Source organism: Myripristis murdjan, chromosome 19 (genome assembly GCF_902150065.1).
Source record: "Myripristis murdjan chromosome 19, fMyrMur1.1, whole genome shotgun sequence".
NCBI lineage: Eukaryota > Metazoa > Chordata > Actinopteri > Holocentriformes > Holocentridae > Myripristis > Myripristis murdjan.
In genome coordinates, this window is record NC_043998.1 from 3,169,689 (window position 1) to 3,197,414 (window position 27,726).

General features: G+C 43.0%; 1 protein-coding gene across 4 annotated transcripts; it reads left to right on the forward strand.

The window, feature by feature from the left end:
- rnf157 (ring finger protein 157) lies at positions 1–27,291 on the forward strand. Of its 4 annotated transcripts, XM_030077634.1 has the most exons (20): positions 1–980; positions 3,796–3,914; positions 9,241–9,329; positions 11,152–11,301; positions 11,396–11,513; positions 11,645–11,711; positions 12,539–12,582; positions 13,168–13,215; positions 13,366–13,437; positions 13,615–13,774; positions 15,180–15,292; positions 15,400–15,632; positions 15,934–16,042; positions 16,139–16,247; positions 17,502–17,716; positions 17,815–17,880; positions 18,013–18,061; positions 21,214–21,324; positions 22,610–22,644; positions 24,962–25,073. In XM_030077634.1, exons 1-19 carry the CDS (start codon positions 893–895, stop codon positions 22,642–22,644), a joined length of 1,995 nt encoding a protein of 664 aa, XP_029933494.1. In that variant the 5' UTR covers positions 1–892; the 3' UTR covers positions 24,962–25,073. The 4 variants fall into 4 exon arrangements, with proteins under 4 accessions (XP_029933494.1, XP_029933491.1, XP_029933493.1 ...); XM_030077631.1 differs by lacking the exon at positions 22,610–22,644 and having other exon boundaries at positions 24,962–27,291; XM_030077633.1 differs by lacking the exon at positions 22,610–22,644 and having other exon boundaries at positions 17,601–17,716; positions 24,962–27,291.
- Positions 27,292–27,726: the final 435 nt, after the last annotated feature.

Here is a 27,726-nt window from a genome sequence, read left to right on the forward strand (position 1 = left end):
GAGCCCCGGAAGCCCATGCCTAACGACGCCAGTATTGAAAGCTGTTATATGTTGTGATTTCTCAATTATTTTTTAATCCTTGCTGCTCCAGTTGGCGGCATGAAAATTGTTTAACAATGATTTGTCGATTTAACCCTTGCACAATTTATTTTTATTACCTTACTTGTTGCTATGATAGCGCCAGTCCGCCTGTGTAATTTAACTGTGAGAATATGCGCTTGCCTTAGCCTAAATTATTAGATTATCTGTAAATTGAATGTTTTGGAATATTTTTTCATGTAGCTCCTTGTGTATCCCACCGAGCCAATCCTCACACTGCACTGCAGTCAGCGCTGTTCACACATTTGGTGTAGGAAGGTCACGTTATAAAGGGGGTCGAGAGCTGCTGGAGAGGACTGCGCAAAACCACGGTCCGGATTTGTGCCTGACGTCATGGGGAGCAGCAACAGACGGGCTTTGACAGGATCCAGCGAAAAGCACCACGGATAAGATATCAACATCCCACGGCGGTGCAAGCGGACAAAGATGCAGAGCACGTCGCCGTTTCGTGCCGTATAAATCCCCGAGCCGAAGCGCGGAGATTTCGGGTTTTGTCGTTGCGCACGCCGGAGATGCGATTTGGTCGCACAATGAGAGCGCCTCGCTGCTGAAGCGACTGCCGCTGCTGCTTTCTGTCTCAAAACAAGCCGCACTGTTGACCAGGGAGGGATAAACAGGCAGAGAAACGGCACTAATCCCCGGGACGGTCACATTCACAGAGGGCCTCGGACCCGGCAGACATCATGGACAGGGCAGCACGAACTGGATTAAATGATAGGGAATAAAGAGACGGCGCAAACAAAGCGAACGTGAAGTGTTATGCTCATGAACTTGTGCTTTTATTTGACTGGAAATGGGGGCTTTAACAAGCAGACAGAACATAGGCGTGGAAGAAGTGGACATCCCGTCCAATTCGGTGTACCGTTATCCACCAAAATCCGGTAAGTCACCACCACACAACAGGTCAGAGTGGGGATGGGTGCATCCACCAGGGGCTTATCCTGCTGCAGATGGGTTTTGTACTCAACATGCATGGAGAGAAGCCTCTACATCACCATAAACATCATACCTTAAGGTGGTGACATCTTAGCCTTTAACCTGCAATTGTAGTTAACCTGTGGAGAGGGAGTGAGCGGCATACTGGCACTGTTTTCACCATAAAACACTAAAACAGGGCAGTTTGGGGAGGACATTACCTGCACAAACAGGATCATTATCTAGATTTATGGCAGGTGGTGACACACCATCCTGCCTTAATTGTATCTCAGTCATATTGCATTATTGCTGTTGTGTCTATAATGGGATCTGTCCCTAGGCTTGGACTTCACACAGTAAGACTTGGTAATGTGGTGGATTGGTAATTGAGGAGGTGGGTACACTCACTGAAACCAATCCCACCAAATGCACATTAATCTGCAGGGAAAATAGGATGGTTTGTGTTTGTGTTTACCTGTGCACCGTGAAAACCACTGACCTGAAAACCAAAGCTATAATTTCCATCCCGGCTCTCCCATTTGCTGAATGTATGACATAACTGAGCAGCAAATGGGATGGGTCTTTCTGTCTTTATTCCTGTGTTGCAGCTATACAGCCGCTCGCTGAACTTTTTTATCGAGGGCATCATGACTGAAACAGCCAAGTCATGATGATGAAAATAAATCATCAGCAGCATAGATATTTCAGACATTGTCGGTTGTAATGTTTGTTAACATGAGCTTTTTTTTTTTTTTTTTTTTTACATAAGCACAAATAGATATTCAGTGTAATAGGACTCCTTTCTATTCCAGGTCACATTTACTCACAGACTGTCCTTTGGACCTGAAAGTGTGTGTGTGTGTGTGTGTGTGTGTGTAAATTTGTCACCTTATTGTCTGACATTTTAGGATACACATGGAGCATGCCATGGCAGCACTGTTAAGCTCCATTCAGTTCCTGCATTAAATTGAATTATTTAACATGATCTTGCATGTTAGGAGATATTATCATATGTTATAGTCAAACTAATGTTCTCGAATTACTATATTTATTTCCCCACCTTCCATTTTTGAATAATTAAGCACTGAAACCTATCAGTCCTTATCTTAAATGAAAGATAGAAGGGAAGAGGAGTTGAAACATGGGCCTTGGCAGCCATTTGTTTAGCCCCATACCACATTTTGTGTCATTTGGTGATATGATAATCGTTGTTTGGACGTGCGGCGGAGGTGAAGGGGGAATTGTGGGGGGGAAAGGGAGGAGCAGCTTCTTGAGTGAACGTGTGGGACAAGGTGGCGGCTGCTGGTGAAACTGATCTGTCAGCCCCAGTTCCTGTCTGTGGGATCTGGTGACAGAGTGGTAGCTCAGCTCCCCCATCCCAGCCACTGTAAATAATAATAGGTGATGAAGATGGAGAGCCCAGTTAATCATAGTGTTTGCATGTGTGTTTGTAAATATGTGTGCTGGTATCTACCTATCTATGTATCTATGGGGGGTGTAAAACTGTTCAACTGAACTAAGGGTTTATTGTACAGTTAGTGTGGGTGGTATACATAAATACTCCCCTGATAATCTTTTTTTTCTGATTTCCTCATTGTAAGTAAGATTACATTTTTTAAAAACTTTTCTTAAGCATTTTTTATTATTGTTTCTGCTATGCCAGTGCCCTTTCCTCCTTATTACTTCAGTCTCTTTATGAGGTTAGAGCATTCAAACTACAAAGCAGCAGTGATAAGAGTGATTCAGATCAGTGATGCAAGACCAAATGTCCCTTGCTGCCAGCAGATAGATGACTCGGCTGTCTAACATGTGTTTAAAGCCACAGATCCACTATTACGGTCTTATGATATTAGCCGAGCCTGTGATTTTAAAAAGGCAGGACCTCTACTTACCCTTGTTGTCATCAACCCCGGGTTCGACAAACAGGCGGACATGCTTTTATTCCCAATAACAAACCAACTAGAGTCACAGAGTATCTATCAGTCCTTCGCAGGGTGTTATGGTGATATAATAATAATAATATTTTCACCACCTTGAAGCACAAAAATCCTCTGTACTTTTTCCTTTTCATTTCTTATCTCACTCAGCACTTCTTTATCATATGTGATCATTTCAGGTTGAAGAATATTTTCTCCTAAGCTCACTAATCGTTGCTTGACTTCATGGCAGCATGTTTGAGCTGTAATGCTATTGAATTTATCATAAATGACTCTGGCTGACACTGTAAAGGGAAACCTTAATGCTCGGTTACAGTTATGTGGTAGAAAAGTTAGTTAGGAAGGTTTTTTCCCCACAAAACAATGACTTATAGAACGTTTTGACTGTCACATTAATCTAATTTCAAATCTTAAAATCTAATTTTTCTCAAAACAAGTCAATGGGTTTGCCAGTTGGGTGAGATAATTTCACTTGTGACCAATGAAAATCACAGTTTTTTTGAGGGATATTCTTGAAGCAGGTATCACTTTCCTGATACCAGTGGAGAGAGCCCCTTTATTCTGTCTCGTTTCAAAATAGTCAGCATTGCTAAATTGTAAATTTTTCATTTGTTGAATATGCTTGAATATGAGAATGATGGAAAGTTCTTGCAGTCCCGGTTAATCTAGTAAACTGTAACACGCCCGACAACTGACCTGATATAATCTGCCATCTGGTGCACATACAATATCTTCCTCACTGAACTCATCAGGCTCTTTGTCATGAATGTGATGGATGTATAATTTAATGCGATGTGACGTCTGACAAGTGCACCGTGTTGAGTGTAACCTTGTTTGTCTGCAGGGAGTTACTTCGCCAGCCATTTCATCATGGGGGGAGAGAAGTTTGACTCTACCCATCCCGAGGGTTACCTGTTCGGGGAAAACACGGACCTTAACTTCCTGGGGACCAGACCAGTAGCGGTACGTGTTCTCTGCAAGACACTGAGTCATTCTAACACCTGCTAGGTAAATATAGGCTGGCAAATCAGGCTGTTTAAAGCAGTATCTTATATAATGAAGATATGTACAGGGGGGCTGCAGGTCTTCAAAATGTCTCCAATTCAGTTTTTATAAATGTTAGACCTTTAAAGCCATTAAATAGTCTTAAACTGGAATCTATGAGGTCTTCATTTCTATATAAACAATGTCTCCAATTTAATTTATCCATCTTTTTATCAAACTTAGTCAAGGTCTTCAGCAAGAAATTCAACATTTCTGATGTTACAAAACTCTAAACCTGCTGCTGAACCTAATGCTTTCTTTTTACTGACATTCTGCACTTAACCTGTTGGGAACATGCCTGTTGTAGATTAACCCTAACCTACTTTATACTTAATCTTCTATAGGACATTTGCATGTACACAAGGAACCAGATTGTTCATTTCTGCGCCTGTAGAGTGAAAACCACACAAATCCCTGGACTTACCTGTGTAAAAAAACAACAACAACAACAACAACAACAACAACAACCTCCTAGTTAGATTTATTCCAGCAGCAGCTTCTGTTTAAGCTAAAGGCATCTCTCTTAAAATCATACAGTCAATAACCAACCTTTTCCCTACCTAAAGGCCCAGACACACCAAACCAACATTAAAGAACCAGGGGTGACAAAGGCCGACTGTGGTGTTGGCCAAAGTTTGCACTTTATCACACTGCAAAGATTACAGCCAATAGGTGGTGGTAGTCTGTGTTCGTCATTCAAAAAGGAGATCTGGCAGAGCCAGGAATGCAGGTACAGACCGTAAACAAAAAACAAAGAAGCATTTTCTTGCTCCTCCTAATTGAGAATATGCCGGATAAAAGGTTGCAAATGGCACTGGTGTTGTCAGCGCTTGGTCTTTTTGGTTGTGGAAGAAGTAAGGAAGAGAGGGAGGCGAAAAATAATTCAATTTCTCTGTTAAGCTGAACAGCCAATCAGAGCGATCTCTCTCATCCACCGTCTCCGCTGCCATTTCAACATGTTCAGTCGGTCGAAAAGCCGCCGACAGGGGTCTGACTAACGCCACCGGTGCAGGAGACACCGAAAAACTAGAGCCACAGACGTTCACTGGCTGCCAAACACTGACCGACGACTGACTGTCCGCTTGGTGTGTCACTGCCTTAAAAATGACCTCAGCACATGACTGAATATGTAGTGCTACCTCTACACTTACCTGCAGAGTTCATTTGAATAAGAAAAAGTTCTGAAAAAACATTGAATTTATCTCTCTGACACCTGTAGGCACCATGGTATAGAATGAGAAAAGACAAGATATTAAAATAAATACATTCCATGTTCATGTGTGAATCTGATAATATATAAACTGGGTAACCAACACATTTCAGCAGCCGTTTTTCCCCCACAGGAACAGGCAGTGGGATTTCAGTTGAATAAAATTTATCCGAATGTCTGATCCTGTCAAACTAATTAAAAGTGAAACGACGGTCTGCCGGAGGCTGATAAGTGACGGCTCCTCCTGAGGGCTTGTTCATCTTAATCATGAACTTGAAGGTCAGGCTAATGAGAGCGGCGGATCAAAGAGGGCAGGAGTCCAGAGAGCGAACGTGAGGGAGCTGAGTGCTCGGCCTCTGCTCGTCTGGATTTCACAAAGACGGAGGGTTTATGTGAAATCACCGACCATGTTTCTGTTTTTTTATTTCCTGCTGGATTCACACTAACTGGGGCTCAGCAGCCAGATACGGGGAGGCAGAGATCCATGCCTCCATCCCTCTTTTCTCTAATCTTAGTCACAACCGCTGTTTCTGTCTAGACTGGGGATAAAATTAGGAGTGCATTTTTTTTTTCGCCCGATTATGCGGGTGTTCATAATCCTTCTTCAGTAGGCACAGAATTGAGCTGCCGATGCTGTGTTTTGCCATTGTGTATGTGCATGTATGTGTGTGTATGTGTATGTGTGTGTGTGTGTGTGTGTGTGTGTGTGTGAAGCTTTCCCAGCATTATATAATTTCTGGTGGTTTCTAAGCAGATGGCACTGCAGAATCATAAATGCGGCTACAGTTGTGGTGCTCGCCGTGTCTCCCCACCCCACAAAAATGATGATGGGCTATTTTTAGGGATTTTTTTTCCTCCAGAATCTCCTGCCTCCGGTGCAGGGGTGTACAAAATAAATTTTAAAATGATTTTTTTCCCCCAGAACATTCACTTTTGTGTGTGAGGCCGGCTGTGCATTTTTTGTGTGGGCTGCCTGTGATAAGTCTGGCACGTCAGAAGAGTGACCTTGTGTTTGTTGAGTTTCTGCTCTGGTTTAATGTGGATTTAGACGGAACAGTTTGCTGTTGACCTTATTCTCACATAGCCCGCTTTTTCAACACTTTGTCCACAAGGGTGGCATGTATATGTAAACTTATGTGACCTCAACACTGAAGGCTGAAGATAGGCCTAACGGTTTTCAAATTAAAGGCAGGATGAGTAGGATTTCCCTACTCATGTAGAGATTCATACAAAAATAATCCTCTCAGTAATCACTTATGAGCCACTAGAAGTGTGTGTTGGTATGTGTGTGTCTGCAGAGACCCTGCCCTCTGCCTGGATTTTCTTGTTTTGCTGAGCTTGGGACTCTTCTGGGCATCGGCCTTTGGGCAGCGGATGTGAAGCTCTCAGCCAATCACAGCATGCACTGCCAGATTGATAGCACAACATTCAATAGGAAAGCTACGGAAATCATGGATGGAGGAGCCAGAGAGGAGGGGAGAACTTTGACTGTTATTTTTACAAATCACTGCTGACAAACCTAACTCATCCTGCCTTTAACTAGTGATGTTGGCAGCATCGATCATAGCGGCTGCTTGAATTTGGCAGGAGGAGACACTTAGCTAGAAAGCTACCAGCTCACTTTCGTGGCTAGATTTTGGTAGCTAGTGATAATGGGACCAGCATGATAAAATGTGAGCCTGCATCCTCCAAATTGTTGAAATCCAGCTGCCTGTTGCGTTTTTCAGTGGGGAATCTGAGAAATGATATATTTTAGTGATGTATGTTAGGCCGTGGTTACACATTGTCTTTTAAATTTTCTGTCAACTCTGTACACTTTGAGATTGGATCTTGTTCTTGTTCGTATTTGGATTCCATCAGCCAGGCTACATAGTGCGCTGGCCTGGCTCGCATTGAGTTTGGATCTCAGGTGTGGGCTTGAATTGAAATTTTGAAATTATGTTTGGGTTGGGTTCGGTCATGTCGGTGTTATTTTAGTGAAACTCTGGTGTGGGAAAAAATTAAATTGATGAACCTACTGTCTGTTCTGGGCCTGTATAGTGTTGGAGTTTTCATGACGACACTAAAGGCAACACGTAGGCTGTTTCATGTGGAAAATGTAGTGTAGTGATGGAGGACAAACAAAATCTTGGGCTTGGGTCGGATTCGGACACAAAAGATGCTGCCCAATCCGCACTTATGTGGGCATGATCCAGACAATTTTATGGAGACATATGGTGGAATATATCCACGTTGGGACATTTCCGATCACTATCCGATCAGGCAGGTCGCATTGAAGTGTCAAATCTGGACACACGCATGCAGGAAGGACTAACGCATCCGGTCACGGAACCGGCTTTGAAGAGACAAGTGTAAACACGGCCTTAATAAATATCATCAGGCAAGAGCTGGCTTGCAGCAGCACTACCAGACAGCAAATTCGCAAATCCGTCTGTACTATGGCAGGACTTGCCACACCCACAGGCAACCTGATTGGACAGACAATTAGTCAATCAGCCGTGTGTACAGGCTGCTTTTCAACCAAAATGAAACCGCACTGAGTGATAAGTCTTTTATGTATACTATTTGTTGTTTCCTTATGGATTTTTTTTTTTTTTTTTTTTTTTTTTTTTTTATTTACTTGACTAACAGTAAAAATGATACATAGCCTAACAATAAGGTGGTTTTGTAACAATAACAGAGGTAGCTTTATAAAGGAAACTTGTCTTTTCTCTCTCTCTCTGTCTTTCTCTCTTTGAATGTCAGTTCTGTTGGTTGTATCGACTATTTTTATGTTGTGATGAGCTGTCACCTGATACGTTGGTGTAGTGGCACAGCGACTGCAAACTACATGATGAATAGCTAATGGAAAATACTTATCACACGGTCCTATTTCACTGTGGTTCAAAATGAACGGGTATGCACTGCTGATAGGTTGAGCATCCATCCATTCTGTCGTTTTGAGCAGATATGAGTGAATTCTTGGTGGTGATTATATATCCTCTACACACACATATTTAGAAAGGAAAGCAACTGCTTCTTTTCATGCTGTTTGACCAAAATCTGAATGTGTAAATACACGCCATTCAGCAAACTGCTCGCTGAAGTTAAATAGGGTTGCAGTGTGTCTGGATGGCGCTCTGATGTTTCACGATTTTTCATGAGGTAGAAGACCTACACTGTTGCCCCCTGAGTCTCCTAATGAATGGTGCTTTTCAGCATCTGTTATTCTGCGTGTGTGTGTGTGTGTGTGTGTGTGTGTATGTGTGGTTTACAGGCGTGACTCCTGCTGAGCCCAGATGTTTAATAATACTGAATACTGTGCCATTCACAGCCACACACACACACACACACATAAACACACACAGCGGGGCCAGGCCTAGATGAGGGGTAGCAGTGTGGAGGTATCTGACCACATCCTCCCCTGCACTGCATGCTTCTCCTCCAAAAATTCTCAAACCACGCCGGCTCTCCTTACGCACAGTCAGCAGCCTCTGCCATCAAACATACAACAAAGGAGTGCTGAGAAACGAGCCTCAGACGGGGTCAAGTTTAAAGGGTTTGTCATAAGAGAAAACACAGTGAAAAGAGCAAAGTTTAGACAATCACGGGAAAGAATTAGACAATAATCCTCATTCGTGAAAGCTGACCTGACACTATCTGAACCCTCCTGATGCGGAGAAGCTTGTTCCATCTGCTCCTCCCAAACAGGTTTAAACAAACGCACACACTGTTTGACCCTGAGGTCTGTTTTACACTTCTGAGTTCCCTGTCTGTAATGTCAGCCTTGGCCCTGGAAAGACACAGTCTGAGCAGATTTTTCGCACCAGATCAGCACTTGTCAGCAGCGGCGTGATCCGTGCTGACAAGCTGACACAGTCTGTGTTAAGGTTAAGCTGGGAGCGGCCAAGCCTTGCGTCCAAACTCAGCTTCCCTGCGGTAACGGCAGAGGAATGTTGAGGGTTGAGGAGAGCTGAATGCTACTACTCTTTAGTAGCGTAACATGTATTTTGCATCTGTAATTTGTTGCTTTGTTTTTTTGTTTTTCCTTTTCAGTTCCCGTATGCGGCCCCTCCGCCTCAGGAACCAGTGAAGACATTACGAAGCCTTATAAACATCCGTAAGGACACGCTACGGCTTGTACGGTATGCTCCTCTCCCTAAACTCAATTTCAATCCCTTAATGCAGCACCGGTGTCTGGCCATGTGTCCGCTGAGCTATTTTTAAGCACGGGCCAAAATAGCCAGATCCTAAAAGGTTGGTGTGAAATTGTGTATGATTATTGAAGCATTTTTGCAACAATACTTGCTGTTTCATTTAGAACTTACAGAGCATTGATGCAAAAAGTGCAAAAAAGTGTCAAGTGCAGGAAGTGCAAACGTTTCAGTCCGTGTGGCCTATTCTCAGTGCAAAGAAAGGCAATATAATGCAGAGCATATTTAAAGGCAATGCTCTTTTTTGCACTTTTTGCATGAATACCCTGTAATTTATAAATTAAACAGCAAGTGTTTTTGCAAATATGAGTCTTTGGTCTTCTTTTTCAAGTCCCAGTGTGCAGGTCGTACTTGACTAAACACCACACACCTGGTTTAAAAGGACATTTTTTAAGGTGCTGCTGTTGTGCCCTGATTATTGAAGTCTGAAATGCTTTATACTGGCACTTGGCGTTTTGCTTGGATTTCAGTGTTTTATAAAGTGCTCTCCAAGGCTGAAACACTACTAAGAAGAGTTTGAACCAGGGTCAAATTTCTATTCTGCTCTTGAAATACCTTCTCCATCATCTTAATCCTCCTTCAAATCAAATCAAATCTAACGTTATTTGTAATGCCCTTTTCATACAATAAGCAGCAACACAAAGTGCCTTACAAGGAGTAGGACAAAATAACAATATAATGTGTGTTTTCCTCCCGGTCTTGGACAGCAGCCGAGGAGGAGTTAATGGAAGGAGTTAATGGAATTTTTTGGGAGACCAGAGAAGATAGCATTACAGTAGTCAAACCTGATAGTGGTAACAGCATGAACTGTTTTTGAGTTAAAAATGGTCTAAGTTTAGCTATATTACACAGATGGCAAAAGGCTGGTCCTGTCTAATGTGAGACTTAAAACCGAGATTCAATCTAAAAGTACACCAAGCTTTTAAACCTCAGCTTTAGTCCTTGGAGCTATACTGCCGATGTGTGATAGGTTTGTATCTAGTTATTAAAATTTCATTTCTGTCTTCATTAAGACAATCCATATTCATCCGATCATTAATGGCAGCGAGACATACAGTCAATGAGAGGAGGGCATATGGGTCAGTTGGCTCCACAGATACATAGAGCTGTGTATCATCAGCATAAAAATGGTAAGTGGGAGACTAAAATGACATACTGGACATGCATACCCAGCATGCTGCCCGATAGACCCGTCCCTACTCTGCTTCTGATTGGCTAACCCTAACCAATGAAGGCAACGATTACCGGCAAATCACAGTCAGGTAGGGCAGGTATGCTTGTCCAGTATGTCAGTTTAGTCTCTCCTATTGACAGATTACATGGCCTTAAGGTAATGTATAAAAGGAGAAAAGCAGAGGCCCAAGAATACTGCCCTGGGGAACTCCAAAATCAACAACAAAGTTATCAGAGAACTGAACATTCAATAATACAGCAAAATGTCGACCACATAAGTATGAAGGAAACCAGTTGATTGCCTTGCCAGATGAATGAACCAGCTTTTCAAGACGGTGACTCAAGATGTTATGGTCAATAGTGTCGAACGTAGCACTTAAAATAAGAAGGAGGAGCTTAAAATGGCAAAAGTATGGGAAGAAAGCCTATGCAAACTATCCTTTAAGAGTCTAGTTAGAGTGGGAGCAAGAAAACAAATAGATGATTTCATTCCCATCACTACTTTATGAAGTGTATCTCCAGCTGTTGGAGTAAAGTTATTCAGCGTGTCACCCATCTACTTTACCCTGTTATCCCATAGCTGCAGCGAGGACCTGAAGCTGCCCGGAGAGGAGGCAGCGGGAAAGAACCGAGCCTGCTATAACATTGAATTCACCTTTGACGCCGACACACAGGTGGCCATCACCATCTACTACCAAGCTATAGAAGAGTTTCACAATGGAGTGCCAATGTAAGTGGCTGTGCATATGCGCTTGGATTTCTTTTTTTGAATTTCTGTCAAACAGCTCCAGTGCAGCTCAATCTACCTGTGTGTCTCCCTGTAGTTACCTACCGCAGGACAGCTCTCTGCAGTCCGAGACGGTGCACTTTAAGAGAGGCGTTTGCCAGCAGTTCTGCCTGCCTTCGCACTCAGTCAACCTCAGTGAATGGGCTGACGACGAGGTAGTCCCCGTCTCTAAAAGCTGAATATTTCACTGCTTGTGTGTAGAAGGATTGTGTGATCTCGTGAAACCATTTTGTATACACAGGACAGACTGATATCCACTCTGCTTTTGTCCTCTCCTCCTCCATAGCTGCTGTTTGATATGGACAAGGAGATTTTCCCCATGGTGGTGCAGGCTGTGGTAGACGAGGGGGAAGGTGAGTTGATATGTGTCTACGTCCTGTTTGCATGGGCCGCCGCTTGTTTTGACTTATGTCAGGGCTGATATGAAGGCACAGCGGAAGAATTTTAAAAGGACTTAAAAAGACTTTCTTATTTAGTATTATTTTTGAGTACCATCTCCATTATCCAAAAGTCATTAAATATAATAAAATGGAGTTTTAGTGGCTTCATTTTCCATAGTAATCCACTCCAACAGGGCTGGGTGGGCTTGAGCTCCTCTTGTATGGTAACAATATCGTCTTGACCCTGGTAAGACCAACCAGCTGTCCAGCAAAATGAAAATATCCCGCTTGTTGGAACTGGAAAGTATCTATTTGAGTTTTTAACTTAATTTGCACAGATGCACATTTGAATTGCTATGAGGCATGTTTGTTCCCTGGCTTTTGAAATGGAACTGCTCTGTCATGTTCATGTTGCATCTGCTGTGCAGATTAAAACACTGAAAAACGTGACTGATTCCTGCTTATTGGATTTTTTTATGCCTTTTCCAGGATGGTTTTTCTTCTCCATTTACAGATATCGTGATGTATCATAGCTGACTATTTTACAATATATCACATATTTCAGAATTGTCTGTATTGTGATACCACTGTTAATGTGGGAGAAATATCCTCATAGTGTCATATTACTAGTAACCCAGTGATTCCCACCCATAATGAAGAGTCAATCAAATGTGGGCGGAAACAACTTTTCTACATCCAGTGATGACAATAAAAAACATTTTAATGAAAAATATTTTGAATTATCATGCCTTTAAGCCATAATGTACCTTAAAGGGATAATTGTTTTTTTACCCCTCCAGATCATATGGGCCACTCTCATGTGCTTCTGGCTACGTTTGAAAAGGTAAGGAAAGAATTTTATTTATCAGAATTATTGTAATTGGTCAGCACAATAAAATGACAGGAATTAAAATGACAGGAAAGTGGTTTATGGAGTGCATGTCCATAGACGTTGACATTATTGACATTTTTGCCCAGTGCCACTACCTAGTTGGCATGCTAGCCTACACAAAGAGATATGCCACGCCAGCAGGACACACTGTAAACTGCTGTTATTGTCAGGTAGCAATACTTACACCACCGAAAGTGATGTTATTGCATAATTTCATTGCAGAAGTTGCAGTCATTGACAATTGCCTGGTCAGAGGATGCTATTTTTACATCAAGACAGGTCTGTACTGCAGTTGTGAGCTGGCAGCCGAACAGTGTCCGGTATCATATTTATAGTCCGACCCCATTAACAAGGCCTCACACCCCAAATTTCTCCAAGGACACTGCTTTAGACGCAACTCTGCACCAAGACCACAAAAACATGTATAGGGATCACTATGTGTATGTATTCAGGTTCTATGGAAAGGCAAGTTCTAGTTACCTTGTATGAACTGGCAGACAAAAAAACGCTAAGAGTGAATTGTGCTCTCTTTTGCAGCACATGGATGGAAGCTACTGTGTGAAACCTCTGAAGCAGAAACAAGTGGTGAATATACCCATCTCTTCTCTCTCTCTTTCATCACTTCCTCCTTTACACAGATACACAGACACGCCAAAGCTTTGTATCTTCTTTGAACATCACACCCCGCCCATGAAACCTGTCTCCTTTTATTCTCCGATGTCTTCCTTTTCCCAGGTGGATGGAGTGAGTTATCTGCTGCAGGAGATCTATGGTATTGAGAACAAATACAACAGCCAAGAATCAAAGGTAAAGATACCACAAGTGTCTGCACGAGTGATAATTCGGTCTGGGCCTCTTTTGTTGTTTGTTATCAGAACTGATGTAGCAGCGCAGCAAAATAAAAGCAGTGTAATTTGATTGTTCACATTTTATGACTTGAAAGCGCCTCATTCCCTCTAATGTCTAAGTGGCGTTTATCTCCAGGTTGCCGATGACGAGATCAGCGACAACAGCGCGGAGTGTGTGGTGTGTCTGTCGGATGTACGAGACACGCTCATCCTGCCATGCAGACATCTGTGTCTGTGCAACGCCTGCGCAGACACACTGCGCTACCAGGCCAACTGCTGCCCCATCTGCAGGCTGCGTGAGTTCACAGCCACGTTCACAAGTCGCTTTTTCCACAATGAGACCAAACGGCATTCACTCTGATAGTACTGTGGAAAGTTTTGACAAAATGACACCATTCTCAGAGATCATCCTTACGTTCAACTTGTAAGATTATGACTTCAGGGAATTGTTTTTTTTTTGTAAAATGGATAATTATTAGGGGTCTAAATCACAACTTTTCATCACGATACAATATTATACAGTTTCTTTGTTATATCAGCAAAAATCTTATCATTGTCCAAAGTCAGCCGCAATACGATTTTCTTTGATTCAATTCAGGGGCTTATGATCTATATGAGACGATATCATACACCCATTTAACACAATCCGGTACATTACAACTCTGCGTTTCTGATTGGGGTGCTTGGCCAGCTTTGTCATGGTTCCTGAGTATTTTATCTCATATTGTTTGCATATGACATGTGATTTGTCATTTGACCTGTCTTATCTCTCTGAAATCCAAAACATTTCCACACCGCTGATTTTATTCTTGAGAAGGAAGTAAATGCCTTTATTGCCTTTTTCTTGGCAGCTGGCCACGGCTGCTGTTATCTGCTTGGCAGTGGCACTGTTTGAGCGTTTAGGAAGGCGGTGTGCTTGGACAGAAACGGTGACACAGACGTGCGAGATCCAGATCACTGGATTGTTACACCCCTAATATTAATACTGTAATGTTTTGGACATGAACTGGCTCTTATTTCCAGCACCTGTCTATCATACATGATCATTTTTTAGAGATGCAGGACTGGTAATGATATTAATCTCGAAATTTCTGCATATCCTGCTGCTGGTGCAGGCATTGTAAATTGACAAGTTAAATGACAGGAATGTGGTGCTTAGGATGCTTTGATAAATCTGGACCTCAAGTAAAATTGGCTCAACAAATTCAGCTAAGCATATTTCTATTCAAGAAATACCATTCTAGCAAAACAAGCACAGTCAAGTAAATCCAGATAATTATGCCATGTAGGTGAAAAAAAGTTTGAAACTTGTGAATCAGCTAAACCGAGTATAAACTTTGTTAACATACGCTTCATGTGTTAATTTTGTTGTCATAAATTATGTTTGAATGAACAAACTCCTGTTAAGTTGGGGGACATATTAAGCAAAAATAGGGGATGATATCTACCATGTGCACAAGAATTATTCAAAATGAGGGCATAGTTCATCTAGTTTGACGCCTCAGAATATTTCCCCTTTCGTTCTGCAGCCGCTATTGGACTTTCTACTAGAATCATAAAACCTAAATGCAGCAGCAGTGTACTCATCCAGCTTCACCACAGGTTAACTTGCATCACGACATATTATCAGCGTATTAATTAATTCTCTCCGGTTCTCATCCCAAAAATCTCCCCCTCGCCTCGTCTTCCTCCCACCTGCAGCATTCAGAGCTCTGCTGCAGATCCGAGCCATGAGGAAGAAGCTGAGTCCTCTTTCCCCTACTAGCTTTAACCCCGTCATCACTTCCCAGACGTCCGACTCAGAGGAACACTCGGTAAGACATAAGAGTTAAAAAAAGAAAAAAAGAAAATAGGGATATTTTTAATGTAATCAGCCATTCCCGATTCACACAAACCTTACATGCTGGCTGGCTCTCATCAGCAGGCGTCAGAGCACATCCCTCCGGGCTACGAGGCGGTGTCCCTCCTGGAGGCACTCAACGGGCCCCTCAACACCTCCCCGGCGGCCCCTCCTCTCCACTCGGGCCCCAGCCACGTCTCCGGAGCGTTGCCCCCCTACAGCAGCGAGAGCCACCCCGCCCCGGCACGTTCCCTCTCCCCTCTGGATCACTCCAACTCCAGCCAGGGACTCAAACTCAAGAAGAGCGGTTCAAAGTGAGTTTACTTGTTAGTTACTGTTTGCCTAATTAGTGTCTGCCACTAATTAGTGTCTTGGATAGTATTTGTAAATTCAGTCTGCTACATCTAGAATCAAATACATCAACACAGGCACATTTAGTGAAAAATAATCAAATGCAAAAGCCATGCTATATATACCCCATCGTTTTTCACCGCATCCTCCTGAGATCATGTTTTTTTCCCTCAATGCCTTTGTTATGTAATTGTTATTTTCTGCTATATTCAAACCCCTTCCTGTAATTTTGTATAAAGCTAGTACATATGTTGTTTATTTTAGGTCACTTTCCCAGAATTCGTCTGTGCTCCCTGAGGAGGAGGATGAGAAGTCTTGCAGTGAATCTGAGGTTCAGGCCTGCCGCCGCAAATTAGCCGTGGACCAGCAGGAGGTGCGTGCGTGTGTGTGTGTGTGTGTGTGTGTGTGTGTGTGTGTGCGATTATGTGCTATTGTGAGTGCATGTCTTACTGCTGCTCTTGTTTTACAGTGTGGTGTGACCCCAGAGAGCGAAAACCTGACTCTCTCCTCGTCTGGAGCCATCGACCAGTCATCCTGCACCGGAACCCCACTCTCCTCCACTATCACCTCCCCTGAGGGTATATTCTCACACACGCACGTACACACACACATACGCTTGCACACGCATACATCTGATTGACAAACAGGAACATTTCCAGGAACGCAATTATGCAAAGATGGCAAACTGCAGCCACAGATGACGACAGGAGAACCAGCTGGAGCCTGTTCACTTTCGGTCCCTCGATTCAGATGGAAATTGAGATGGAAGTGCACGTGCTGTTTGCAGCCTTCTGGAAAATTTCCTCACTAATTTGATATAGGAATTACTATCACAAAATGTCAGGCTTAGAATTGCAGTTCACTTGCCTCAGATGCTCTGTATCCATTTTGGATAAAAAGGTCATCATTTAATAAAATCTGAGAAATTTAGACCCCATTTCCACATGGTAAAATGAAATTTGTGTCTGGTGGATGTATCTGAATAAAGAAAAGCACGTGCCTAATGTAAGGTAGAAATACAGAAATACATGTCCACTCACCTTCACTTAAGGACTCCCTCACTCACTCCCACCAGCCACTTCAGCAGCAATCACAGCAGCTGCAAAGTCTCCAAAAACACTCTCTGCAAAAAAAAAAAAAGAAAAAAAAAAAAAAGCTCATTGTACTCGTTGCCTCTTATGAAAGATGTTGAAACACCGCCTTTTCCAACATCAATAAGCTGGAAGCTGTCACAAATGCGAATGAAATGCTAAGGATGTGTTGAGATTATTATAGATTGCATTTTAACACCAGGGGTAAATGGGGTATTGGAGTCTGTAAAGGGGTCATCATTTTGTCTCCCAAGCATTTAAAGGTGCTTCATGTGGTATTGTAACACCGCTGAATCATTTTTCTGGCTTCTACATTACATTTTACATCGTCGCACACTGGGTCAGATTTTGCTGGGAGGCACAAAACAAGAAAGAGGGTGCTGCTCTGCCAGCATCAACAGAGCTAAAGCTTTAAGAGCCTTTTACGATGCAAGATATTAGGAAAAGCAAAAAGCCAGTTGGAAAAATTGCCTCTTATTGTCATCCTCCTCCAGTAAAGTGAAAAAAAAGGTAGCAGCATTTTCATTGTGACAGGAAGTGTGGTGTACTATCCCACATGATTTTGTGCTAATGATCATTTTGTGAAAGTCGAGCTCCATTTTTTTTTTTTTTCAAATGGTGGACATCCCATCTTGGACCCAAAGCGGTCAGTTTTGAGCAAGGTCGCCCCGGGTCCTCAGTGGAGCGAAGTGCAGCGTGACTTGAGCCCGACTGTGATGTGTGTCTCCGTCTGTCTGCCAGACCCAGTGAGCAGCAGCCTGGCCCAGTCAGTGATGTCCATGGCCTCGTCCCACTCTCAGCACTCCCACATCAGCACTGACACCATGTCCTCCATGTCAGGGTCCTACCTGGCCGGCGCTGAAGGGGAGCCCGAGGGGGAGGAGGGGGGCGACGCAGAGGGCGAGGAGAACCAGGACGCCCCCATGGAGAGCCGAGGACCCTCGCAGCAGGACGGGGTGAGGAAACAGAGAGAGAGAGACGCGGCAAAAAGGATTCTGCTGAAACTGAGTGCAAATTTGTCAACTCCTGTATCTTTCCTGTGTCTTCCATTCAGGAATTTCCCAAGGACCCAAAGGAGCAAAACTACTCAGTGGCTGTGGCAGAAGAGCAGGACTCAGAGGTGAGTAAAATAAACTGATGCACCGCAGGTTACCCCTGTGCTGTGTGCCATTAAAGCACATTTCATACATTTATTATTACATGAGATTGAGCTTTACAGAGCTCCACACTTCTTTCTCTTTCTTGTTATTAGGGAAACGATGTCACTGAAGAGGACTGCCCCTCCCCACCTCATGACAAAGGTAACTTTTATAACGAACCCTCACCTTTCAGCCCTGACTTGTCACCTTCCTGTGCACCTGCTGCTCTCAGGCCATGTGAAAAAGAACTCCTCTTAACACCAACACAAATCTCAATGAATCAAAATGTTGACTGCTACACTTCTTAAATGTTATTTCTGCACTCTGTAGATCTTTTTAACATGGCTGCATATGATAACCCATACAATATAAAGGGACCTCATACCAATAATTGTCCTCTAGAGGGGTAAATCCCTTGCATACTGCTCCAGTGTTGGCTGAAAACATGACATGTGATATTTAATTGAAGAATGGCTTCTCATTTGTTTGCACTAGAACCTTATTCTACCCGGCAACGAAGAGCGTGTTGGTCTATTGACTGAACCGCTTGAAACATGGAAATGTCATTCATGCAATCGTAGCCCAAACCATGTTCACAACACACAATGAAATGTGCAGAGTCCATGTTGCCGTTTAAATGGGGTTCTACTGCATAGCAGGCTTCGGATTTGCATTCGCGTGCTTCGCAAAACCTTTATAAATGTTTGTGTGTGCAGTATGTGTGTCTGTGTGTGTGTGTGTGTGTGTGTGTGTGTGTGTGTAAGTGTATGACGGTGTGTGTGACAGTTATGCCATATTGCTATTCTCTCTCAGTGCTCTGCAGTCTAGTCTGCATGCGCCTTTTTAGCTGCTGCATTCGAAGTGAAAAGCTTCTGCATGCTCCATCTGCACTGCTACAGAATGCTGTTTATGTCCCTGTGTGTGCTTGTGTGTGTCTGTCTGTGTGTGTGTGTGTGTGTGTGTGTGTGTGTGTGTGTGTGTTTGTGTAAAAGGAGAGAGAAAGAGAGATATGGTATGCTCAAGGGAGTGCTTGCATAAAAGGGGAGTGTGAGTCCTTGACCAGCAGGGCTTGGAGCTCTCATCACAAGGTCACCTTACATGACACAACAGTTTGAAATTTGAATATGCAAATTAGTTTATGAGTCCTTCTGCTTGGACTGTTTGTGTGGACGTGTAAATGTTTGTGTGTCTCCCAACTCTGATACCTTGGACCAAACTGAAACGATCACTGAATACCAATGAGTTTCCAGAACGCCCCGTCAGTTCTTTAGGAGACCAGAGGATCTGTGCTGCCTGACACACTGAACACTGTGAATGTGCATATGTAGGATGTATGTTTGCACGCACGTGTGTGTGTGCATCCACACCAGCCCTGCGTACAAGCTTCTGTTTGTGCTCTATGTGCTGACCTGCCAGTCATTCGGTCATCTTAGCCAGTTTCTCATCATAAGCACGCACCTACACATATATATTTATATATACATGCGGGCATGCATGCACGCATGCAGGCACTTGCACATATTTTACATGTCAGCATCTGTTATCTGGTCATGCTAGAAAAGGCAGAAAACTATGGTTTTCTAAACTTCAGAGTCTTGATATTTTTAAAGGAATACTTCAGCGTTTTGGGCAAATATCCTTTTCCTGACTCACCCTGCCTGAGGCAAGATGTTTATTCCATTTTCATCTGTGTACGTCCTGTGGTTTTGCTCCAGTGGGTAGCATTTCATGAAGTTAACTTGACATTAATTTCTGCTCAATGTTCCTATACTTTCTGCGATAGGCGGAAGGATAAATATGTTCGACTTCTCCTAAAACAGTCCTTCTTTATTATGATTATTATTATCTCTTTTAATCCAAAACATGTACTTCAAATTCACATGATACATTGTGTAAATAAGAGAGCTTTAGAGATGCCATAAGGTTCATTTCTTCACTTAGACGGAGCTAGGCTAACGACTCCCATAGACTTCAAGTCTTTATGCTAAGCTAACACGAAATGCTACCTGAAGGACACTGGACACACAGAGGTGAAAATGGTGTCAAACATCTTGTCTCAGTCTGGGTAAGTCGGAAAAAGGATATTCTTCCCAAAATGTTGAAGTATTTGTTTAAAGGAACAGACAAAAATTTGGAGAGAATGTGCTGGTCGGCTCACTCGTCACATGATGAGGGCACAGACTTCATGTGTGTGTTGCATTCACACCAGAGCTCCATCCTAACGCTTTTTAAATGATACATTATGTGGATAAATCTGTTAATTTTGTGTAGATTTTTGAAATATTATCAAGTTGGTAATTGTATAGGACTGGCCTACATCACAGACTCTGGTGTTTTGTGTTCCCTTGTATATTATTTTATTTTATCTATTTTTTTGTTACACATATATACACATATATATATTATATATATTACACATATATATGTTGTTATACATATATATATATATATATATATATATATATATATATATATATATATATATATATGTATATGTATGTATATGTATATATATATATATATATTGTTGACTTAGAATTTTAATGTTTTAACTTGTTTTAAAGTTTGTTCATTGTTTATTTTTCTTTTAGGAGCACCTTTAAACTACCTTTAATGTCTTTGCTTGTGATTGTTTCAGTTTCATTTACTTATTTTACTTTTTCGTTTACTTATATTTGTAGCATAAAACACATTGAGCTGCATTTTGTGCATGAAAGGATATTATATAAATAAAGATTATTGTTATCATTATGATTTTACAAAAGTAACAGAATTTTGAAGTGCTGGGGATTAAAAAAAAAAATTGCTGTGCAACAGATGAACACATGGTTTCCCACCTGAAATAGTTAGAAAAAATGACCGTCTTTGAGGAATTAACAGGCCATTTAATGAGAAACCACTAACAGATTCATAACTGCTAATAAGTCGGTGTAATCCCGGCCATCTGCTCTCACTCAACATAATGTGACGTGGTTGAGTGCTGGCATCATGCAGCACAGGTGAGACTGATCTGCCGGGGACGTGTGTGATTTCTGATGTCTGTGCCCTCAACATTTAACTGGAAGCTTCACCAGCAGCCAGAAAACTTAATACACTCCCTCAAAACCTAATCTCACATATGAATTAGATGAAAAGTGTTCTAATGCAATATATTTATTTATTATTATTATTATTGCCGTTCTAGCATGGTCATCCAGCGACTGCCAACCTCACCTCCCCTCCTCTAAACACCCCACCTTACCCCCAACCCGGCCCCTCCCATTCCTCCCTGCTGTGCCTGGCTGCTCTTGTTTGACCTTTGCCCTCGCTTGCAGGTGGGCGGAGCAGGTGTCCAGAGTTGGCCAATAACAATCAGGGCGTCGCCCTCTGTGACACGCCCTCTTTGGGGTTGGATAATGAGCAGGCTCCCGACAGCCGATTCGCCGGTGAGTGGCAACCCATCGAACATGGACCAATGAGAGCTGAGGACTGGGCATGAGAGTTTTTTTGGACAGGGCAGGGGTTGTTGAGCGGAGGGGGAAGAGGGTGGGAGCAGAAGGAGAGGAGAGGAAGAGTGGGTGAAATGAGGGTCAAGTGGGAGTTAGACAGACATAATGCATGAAAGGAAGTAGGCATACTGTATGTGAAGGAAGGAACACATCACTTTTTAGAAAAATTGAGGATTGTATGAGGGAAGTCAGGGGGAAAACAATTCAAGTTCCTCACATTTTTGTTAGAATATTTTTCCTGGGACAGACTCTTAGTGCTTTTTGAGGACGAACAGATGGTATCGCTCTGTCTAGCAATTAGCCAGGAAGCCAGTATTGACCAGTTGTGGGATCTTTGCCCAGCATGAAGAACTGGAGCCTTCAGCCTTCCTTCTGCTCTTCATCCCTACCCTTTTGGTGTTGTGGTGCTTCATTGTTGTTGTCTTCTCAGTAGTGGGTAGCTGTGCACTCTCACCTTCCTTTCCCTTCAAAAAAAAAAAAAAAGAAAGAAAAAAAAATAAGCCTTGGTAATAGATTGTGTGTCTGACAGGATGTGTTTGGACGTGAGTGCTTCTTGCATGCTGTTTTGTGTGTGTGTGTGTGTGTGTGTGTGTGCTTCTGTCTGGTTGTTTGTGTTTGTCTGGTCCATCCCAGAGTTCATGTTCAGCGTCTGCCAGCTCCGAGCCGCTTTGCCAAACATCTGCAACTCATTCTTATACCCCCATAATGTTCCTTCCCTATCCCTTCTCCCCTCTCCTAATCCTCCTCCTCCTCGCTTCGTCCATGTTTACCCTGCAGGACTGGATGGGTTACCGTGATGAGAGCCAAAGGCGTTAACTGTATTCAGTAATTACTCGGGGGGTTTCAAATTTTGGGTACAGCATTATTAACACATTGCTTGAACAATGCGGGGTGTCGAAGTCAAGTTATCTCGCCCCTTTAGCCTTCGCTCTCCATCATTCTCGTAGCTCCCAGCATCTTTTCCACCCAAACCCCGGCTCTCCCTTCATCCCCTCGAGCCCTTCGGTCTAATATGGTGGATGTTGTGCGATGTATTCTCTTTGTGTGTCGTAAAAGTGTTCTGTTATCTCTCTGTTTCTCTCTTCTTTTCCCATCATTTCATCTTCTGCTGTCTTTTCCTGGACATTTTTCCTCCCTCTGTCTCTCTCTCTATCTTTCTCTCTCTCTCTCTCTCTCTCTCCCCTGTCTCTCTACCTTCTTTCGCTTTCTTTCGGATGGACAGATGAGGATTCGTGCCCAGTGCACATTGAGGACTAGGTATGGAGTTACAGCGGCTAGCTGGTAGATCAGACACCAGGGGTCACATATTGTAGTTTCCAATCACCCTTGTTTGTTTAACACTCAGTGTTAGCTGTCAAGCATGACTCAGAATTACATCTTACAGCTTTTCTGCAAATAAAATGTCCTGCACTGATCGCATATACTGTTAAAGCTGCAATAATCAAAATGACTGAGGAACAACTGATGTGAGGACCTTTTAAATTACAAACATGTAATGTCACGTTGGGGTCTATAAATCTCATAGTAGGTCTGAGTTGCAAATACATAAATTAATAAATTATTCCACATTATCTGCCAGTTCAGTGTTAACAGTCCTTGTTTTTACAATTGCAATTACTTAAAAAAAGGATGCTGCCTATTTTGTTGCTGTTAGTAAATTTGTAGATGTTAAAAGCATGAGAATAATAATCCATTGCAAACAAAAAAAAAGGGAAATCTGTCTTTTTCAGAATTTCACAACCACAGCTTATTAATTTACCCTTTGTTTTGTTTTATTGTTCGATTGCACCGTAGTTATGGAGATGACAGAGCTGGAAATGTAAAGGTTATCCATCGTTCACATTAGTGGTGGTCATCCTCCCCCGGTCTTGTGGAGCTATAGAGTCTAGACCTGAAACGCTAAACATTTACATCCTGATAGCTGTGTTGTTTCTGAGTTGATGTAACCCCTCGTTCACCACGACTGCAGGGGGTTACGCATTACACCACCGGGGCGCATGTAGCTGAGGGAAACCCTGTTAAAGATTTATAGCTTGCAGAATGTCACAAAACACCTCATCTGAACTCATGTATAGTGATACTGCTGGTCTCCGGTCTGCAGCTCCAAGCCTGTTCTCTACAGCACAGCAACATCCACTGTGGAGAAATGAGGCGGCCCATTCACACGGTGACCCTGTTAATGTGCATGCAGCCCACAATCCTTCACTGCTTCAATGTGCTATAGAGCAGAGGTGTCAAACCCAATTACATAAGGGGCCAGATTAGAAAATCACAACCAGGTCAACGGCCAAACAGGGCCTTTTGACCCAAAGTGGCCATTACTTTGATCAAAATATGTCCTGTGTGGGGAAAAAAAAGATTAACACACAAGAATGAGCTTTACATTCCTCCTCAAAAATGTCTTTCTACAAGACAAGGACATCTTAAAACCAGACAGATCACAGACTGGAAAATGACATCAAAAGAGTCTATTTCATCATTCCATTTTTTTTTCTGGCATCCTGTATTTGCAAGACGACCCTGAATCCTTTCAGATGACAAATAGTTGCATCACATGGAATCAAACATAACCAGATCACTGAAATCTACAGCAATGCATCTTTTTACCCATCCATGCACGTCACTGGCATAAATAAAACTAATAAATATAGACAGGCTGACTTGTGATTTAAAAAAAAAAAAAAAAAAACACATGCCAGAACAAAACAAAAGACAGACAGGTTTATTCTTATTGCAAGTAAACAGGTACTTCACCTCCCACCTGCCTTGAAAACACCTGTTTCCCACTTTCTGTTTTGACATTGCTTTTGGCTGGCTTGCTAATGAGCTGGCTAGTTAATATCTGTCTTGATGCAGTGAGCCACTGAGCTTGTCAGGAGGAGGAGGGGACGGGGGGCACGCAGGTGTTATGTGCTGTTGACAGGACAGGACATTGCAGTGCATGTTGGAGTTTGTAGTATCCTCATTGTGGGTTTTATGAAACTGGCCTGGTGTTAATAGAAGATCAAAAGTCATCTCTAGGGATGCACGATATTGGAGTTTTTGATATCCAATGTGCTGATATTTTCCAACTCCTTTGGCTGCTGCAGATACCGATACCAAAATATGCACATTTTTTCCACCTAATTGCAGAGAACATCAAGTCTCTCCTGCAATGGAATAAACATTTTATAATGCCTGTGCTTATTGCGAAGGCCCACAGGCAGATGCAGACATAAAATACAATGCTTTTCAAAATGTACACATTCCACTAAAGCCAATATCGGCCGATGCCGATGTCATGCCCATATCATCATGCATCCCGAGTTGTCTTGCAGGTCAGATATATTTGTGCCACTGGCCTTGAGTTTGACTTATGTATAGAGGTTTAAGCTGCACTGGTGAAAAGTAACCATGTCCCACAGTAGTTTGTAGTAGTTTCCTCTAGATGGCGATAGCACAGTGTAATCCAAAGGCCTGTTACCAAGCAGAGGTATTTATTTTCTCTCTCTCTCTCTCTCTCTCTCTCTCTCTCTCTCTCTCTCTCTCTCTCTCTCTCTCTCTCTCTCTCTCTCTCTCTCTCTCTCTCTCTCAGGTCTGATGTACCTTGGGGGCTACCAGCCTATTTTGGAGCCCCTCCCCCACCATGCCTCCACCAGCAATATCAATCTGGAGGAGCAGGGGGCAGAGACGAGGGATGGCCAGAGTCCTAAACATCCTCGCCGCGGACCACTCATTGTGTAATACACACTCAGAAACACACTCGCACACACTCACACACATGCACACACACACACTTAAACCTATCCGTCCAGTGTCAGCTCTCCTTACCCTGCCATAGTGCTGCATCGCTGGATACTGTACTTGCTGAACAGGGAACTCCTCCCCACCTGTCCGTCCGTCCGTCCTTCATGAAACATCTCGCAGACTGAGTATGACTGCCGTCGCTGCCGCTGGAGCTCCTCTCGTCCACCGTGGACAGAGGAGGGAGGAGGAAACAGAATCTGAATGGCATCACCTTCACATCACCCCTGCACTTTTTGTCATACAGGAGCTGCTCTGCTCCTTATCCTGATTTTGATGTGGGAATATTGCATTTATTTATCTGTGTTAACCTGCTGGTCAGACCAATAACAGCTGTGTAATGTGGCACTATCTTTGGACAACACATGCTGCTCCTCTCCTCTCCTCTCCTCTCCTCTCTTCTCCTCTCTCTTTTACCAGCCAAAACAGTCAGGGGCTACTGTGATCGGCAATCGGATTTAATATTAATGTATTTCCTCTCTGTTATGTGTTGAATGAGTGGTTGGACACTATAAAAGTCAGCTACACCGGACTACCTTACAGAACTGGACTGAACCGGCTGAGCCCTCTCCTTGGATCAGGGGGCTCCAGTCCTGGTTTTCGCATGCAGCTTTCTGATATCTTCCACTCACTTCTGCAGTAATCGTGCTTCTTCCCATTTCCACCTCCCTGAGTTCAGAACCATGACAGACCCTGCTCTGAATGTGAATTAACACACGGTTGGGCTTTTAAGGGTGGACAAGCCCTGAGACGGTGGACCCCCCCGGGGGAAAAAAAATCAACAGAAATGGACTGTAACTGAGACCGAAGTCTCGCACAGAATGTACGACGAGGACGGCGGACAGGGAACTCCTTGAAGGAGGGGAATGTACATCAAATGTGTTTTCTATCTAGGTTGTCAGCCAAAACTAGAATAACCTGTAAATTCATGGACTTTTACCCGACCCAACATGTCAGCATCTCCCTCTGCAGCCTCATCTTAGCATGTCAGTATTATCTGGGTGTGACTGGAAATCCACACACGGTACCACCGAGCAATAAAGATGCCTAAGCTGCATCCCTTCCTTTTCTGCTCATGTAGGTAGACTCAAACTCGTATCTCCAGTTCTAACGGACAGCCCATGTTTGCACGGGCTACTTTGACACATTCAGACATTTCAGTGTTTTGTTTTTGTTTCTTTTCCTTTCTTTTTTTTTTTTTTTTTTTTTTACTGTTGTAAGGGACGTATGACGAGACGACGCCACACAGTGAATTTCCAAAAGCCCTGAAGTCGGACTTGGGCTGCACTGTGGTTGGCTGGCATTTTTTGTTCTTCCTCTTATTCCCTGCTACTCCTCGTGTGTGACAATTTCAGTTTGTTTGATTTTGTATAACTTTAGTGTATAGCTCACCTGTTGACCTGTTGATGTTCTATGTTCTGTGTTTAATTTGTTGCAAAAACACTGTGTTGTTTATTATAATGTGGATGATAATATGTGAAAATTAGTAATGGTTTACACACACGTGCGCACCTGCGTAGGCGCACGTGCACACACACATAACTGAAAAAGGGACGATATCAACATTTAATGCACTATTAGCTGTTTCCTAGACGACACACTTTGCGGTGCATGAGGCGATAGTAGAGTAAGCATGTTAGTCTAGGTCAGTCTGCACTCTTCTGTAGAATACGTACGATGGATCACTGTACACACACCTGCTGGAAACGTCAAAATGATACACTACCATATCGTTCTGTAATGTTATATATTGGTTGCTGGCACCCTGTTCCCTTGGCCGTGCTGCTGCAGTCGAGAGTACTGCACTATACTCAAATACGGTGTTATGTGACAGTGTTTTTGTGTGTGTGTGTGTGTGTGCGCGCGCGTGTGTGTGTGCAAATGACACTCTGAAAGATGAACCCTCTCTCCTTTTACAAAGCTGCAGACCGCCTGCCACAGCGCTCATTTTGGCCACAGAATGTGTAGACGAAGCCATTCTCTAGCATCGATCGCAGTATGATATCAAAGGAAACGGGTCCCAGTCCGCCAAGACCCCACTTTTCTAGAATTTAGATTGAAAATGTCAATGAGAACATAAAAGGAAAAAAAAACTAAAACAATAAAGTTTTTGCAACTAAACCCATCGCCTCTCGCTTTGACTGATTCATGATTGAGGCCTGGGGATGTGTTTGGTTCATCGAATGTGGGAAAGCTGCTTTATTTCAATGGTGGGATCTGCCCTGACATGGCCATGATCACTGAAACTCCCCTCTGGTTTTTTCCAACACTTTGCCATCTCTATATATAGCAAAAAGGACCACTTTAAAATGAATAAATGCAAAGGCAAATGAATGGGAAGTAGATCTTAAGCGAAGACAGTGTGATGACTATGGGTCTGCGGAGAAACCAGAATTGGGAAGCTGATTTGTTCTCATATGTGGACCAACTGGAAAACATGCACTCAAGGAACCACATTAATTAATTTCAAAACAGCAAAAGATACCTCACATAAATAATATATTAACATTTCCCAGCTCTCTCTCGCTCTTTTAGTCCATTGTCAGCTCGGCTGCT

Excerpts from the sequence above, each read along its gene's own strand:
- rnf157 (XM_030077631.1), top strand. The coding sequence starts at position 893 with ATGGGGGCTTTAACAAGCAGACAGAACATAGGCGTGGAAGAAGTGGAC. Across the intron at positions 11,712-12,538 it reads TGTGGTAGACGAGGGGGAAG|ATCATATGGGCCACTCTCAT; the intron begins GTGAGTTGATAT and ends TTACCCCTCCAG. Across the intron at positions 15,633-15,933 it reads CTCAAGAAGAGCGGTTCAAA|GTCACTTTCCCAGAATTCGT; the intron begins GTGAGTTTACTT and ends TGTTTATTTTAG.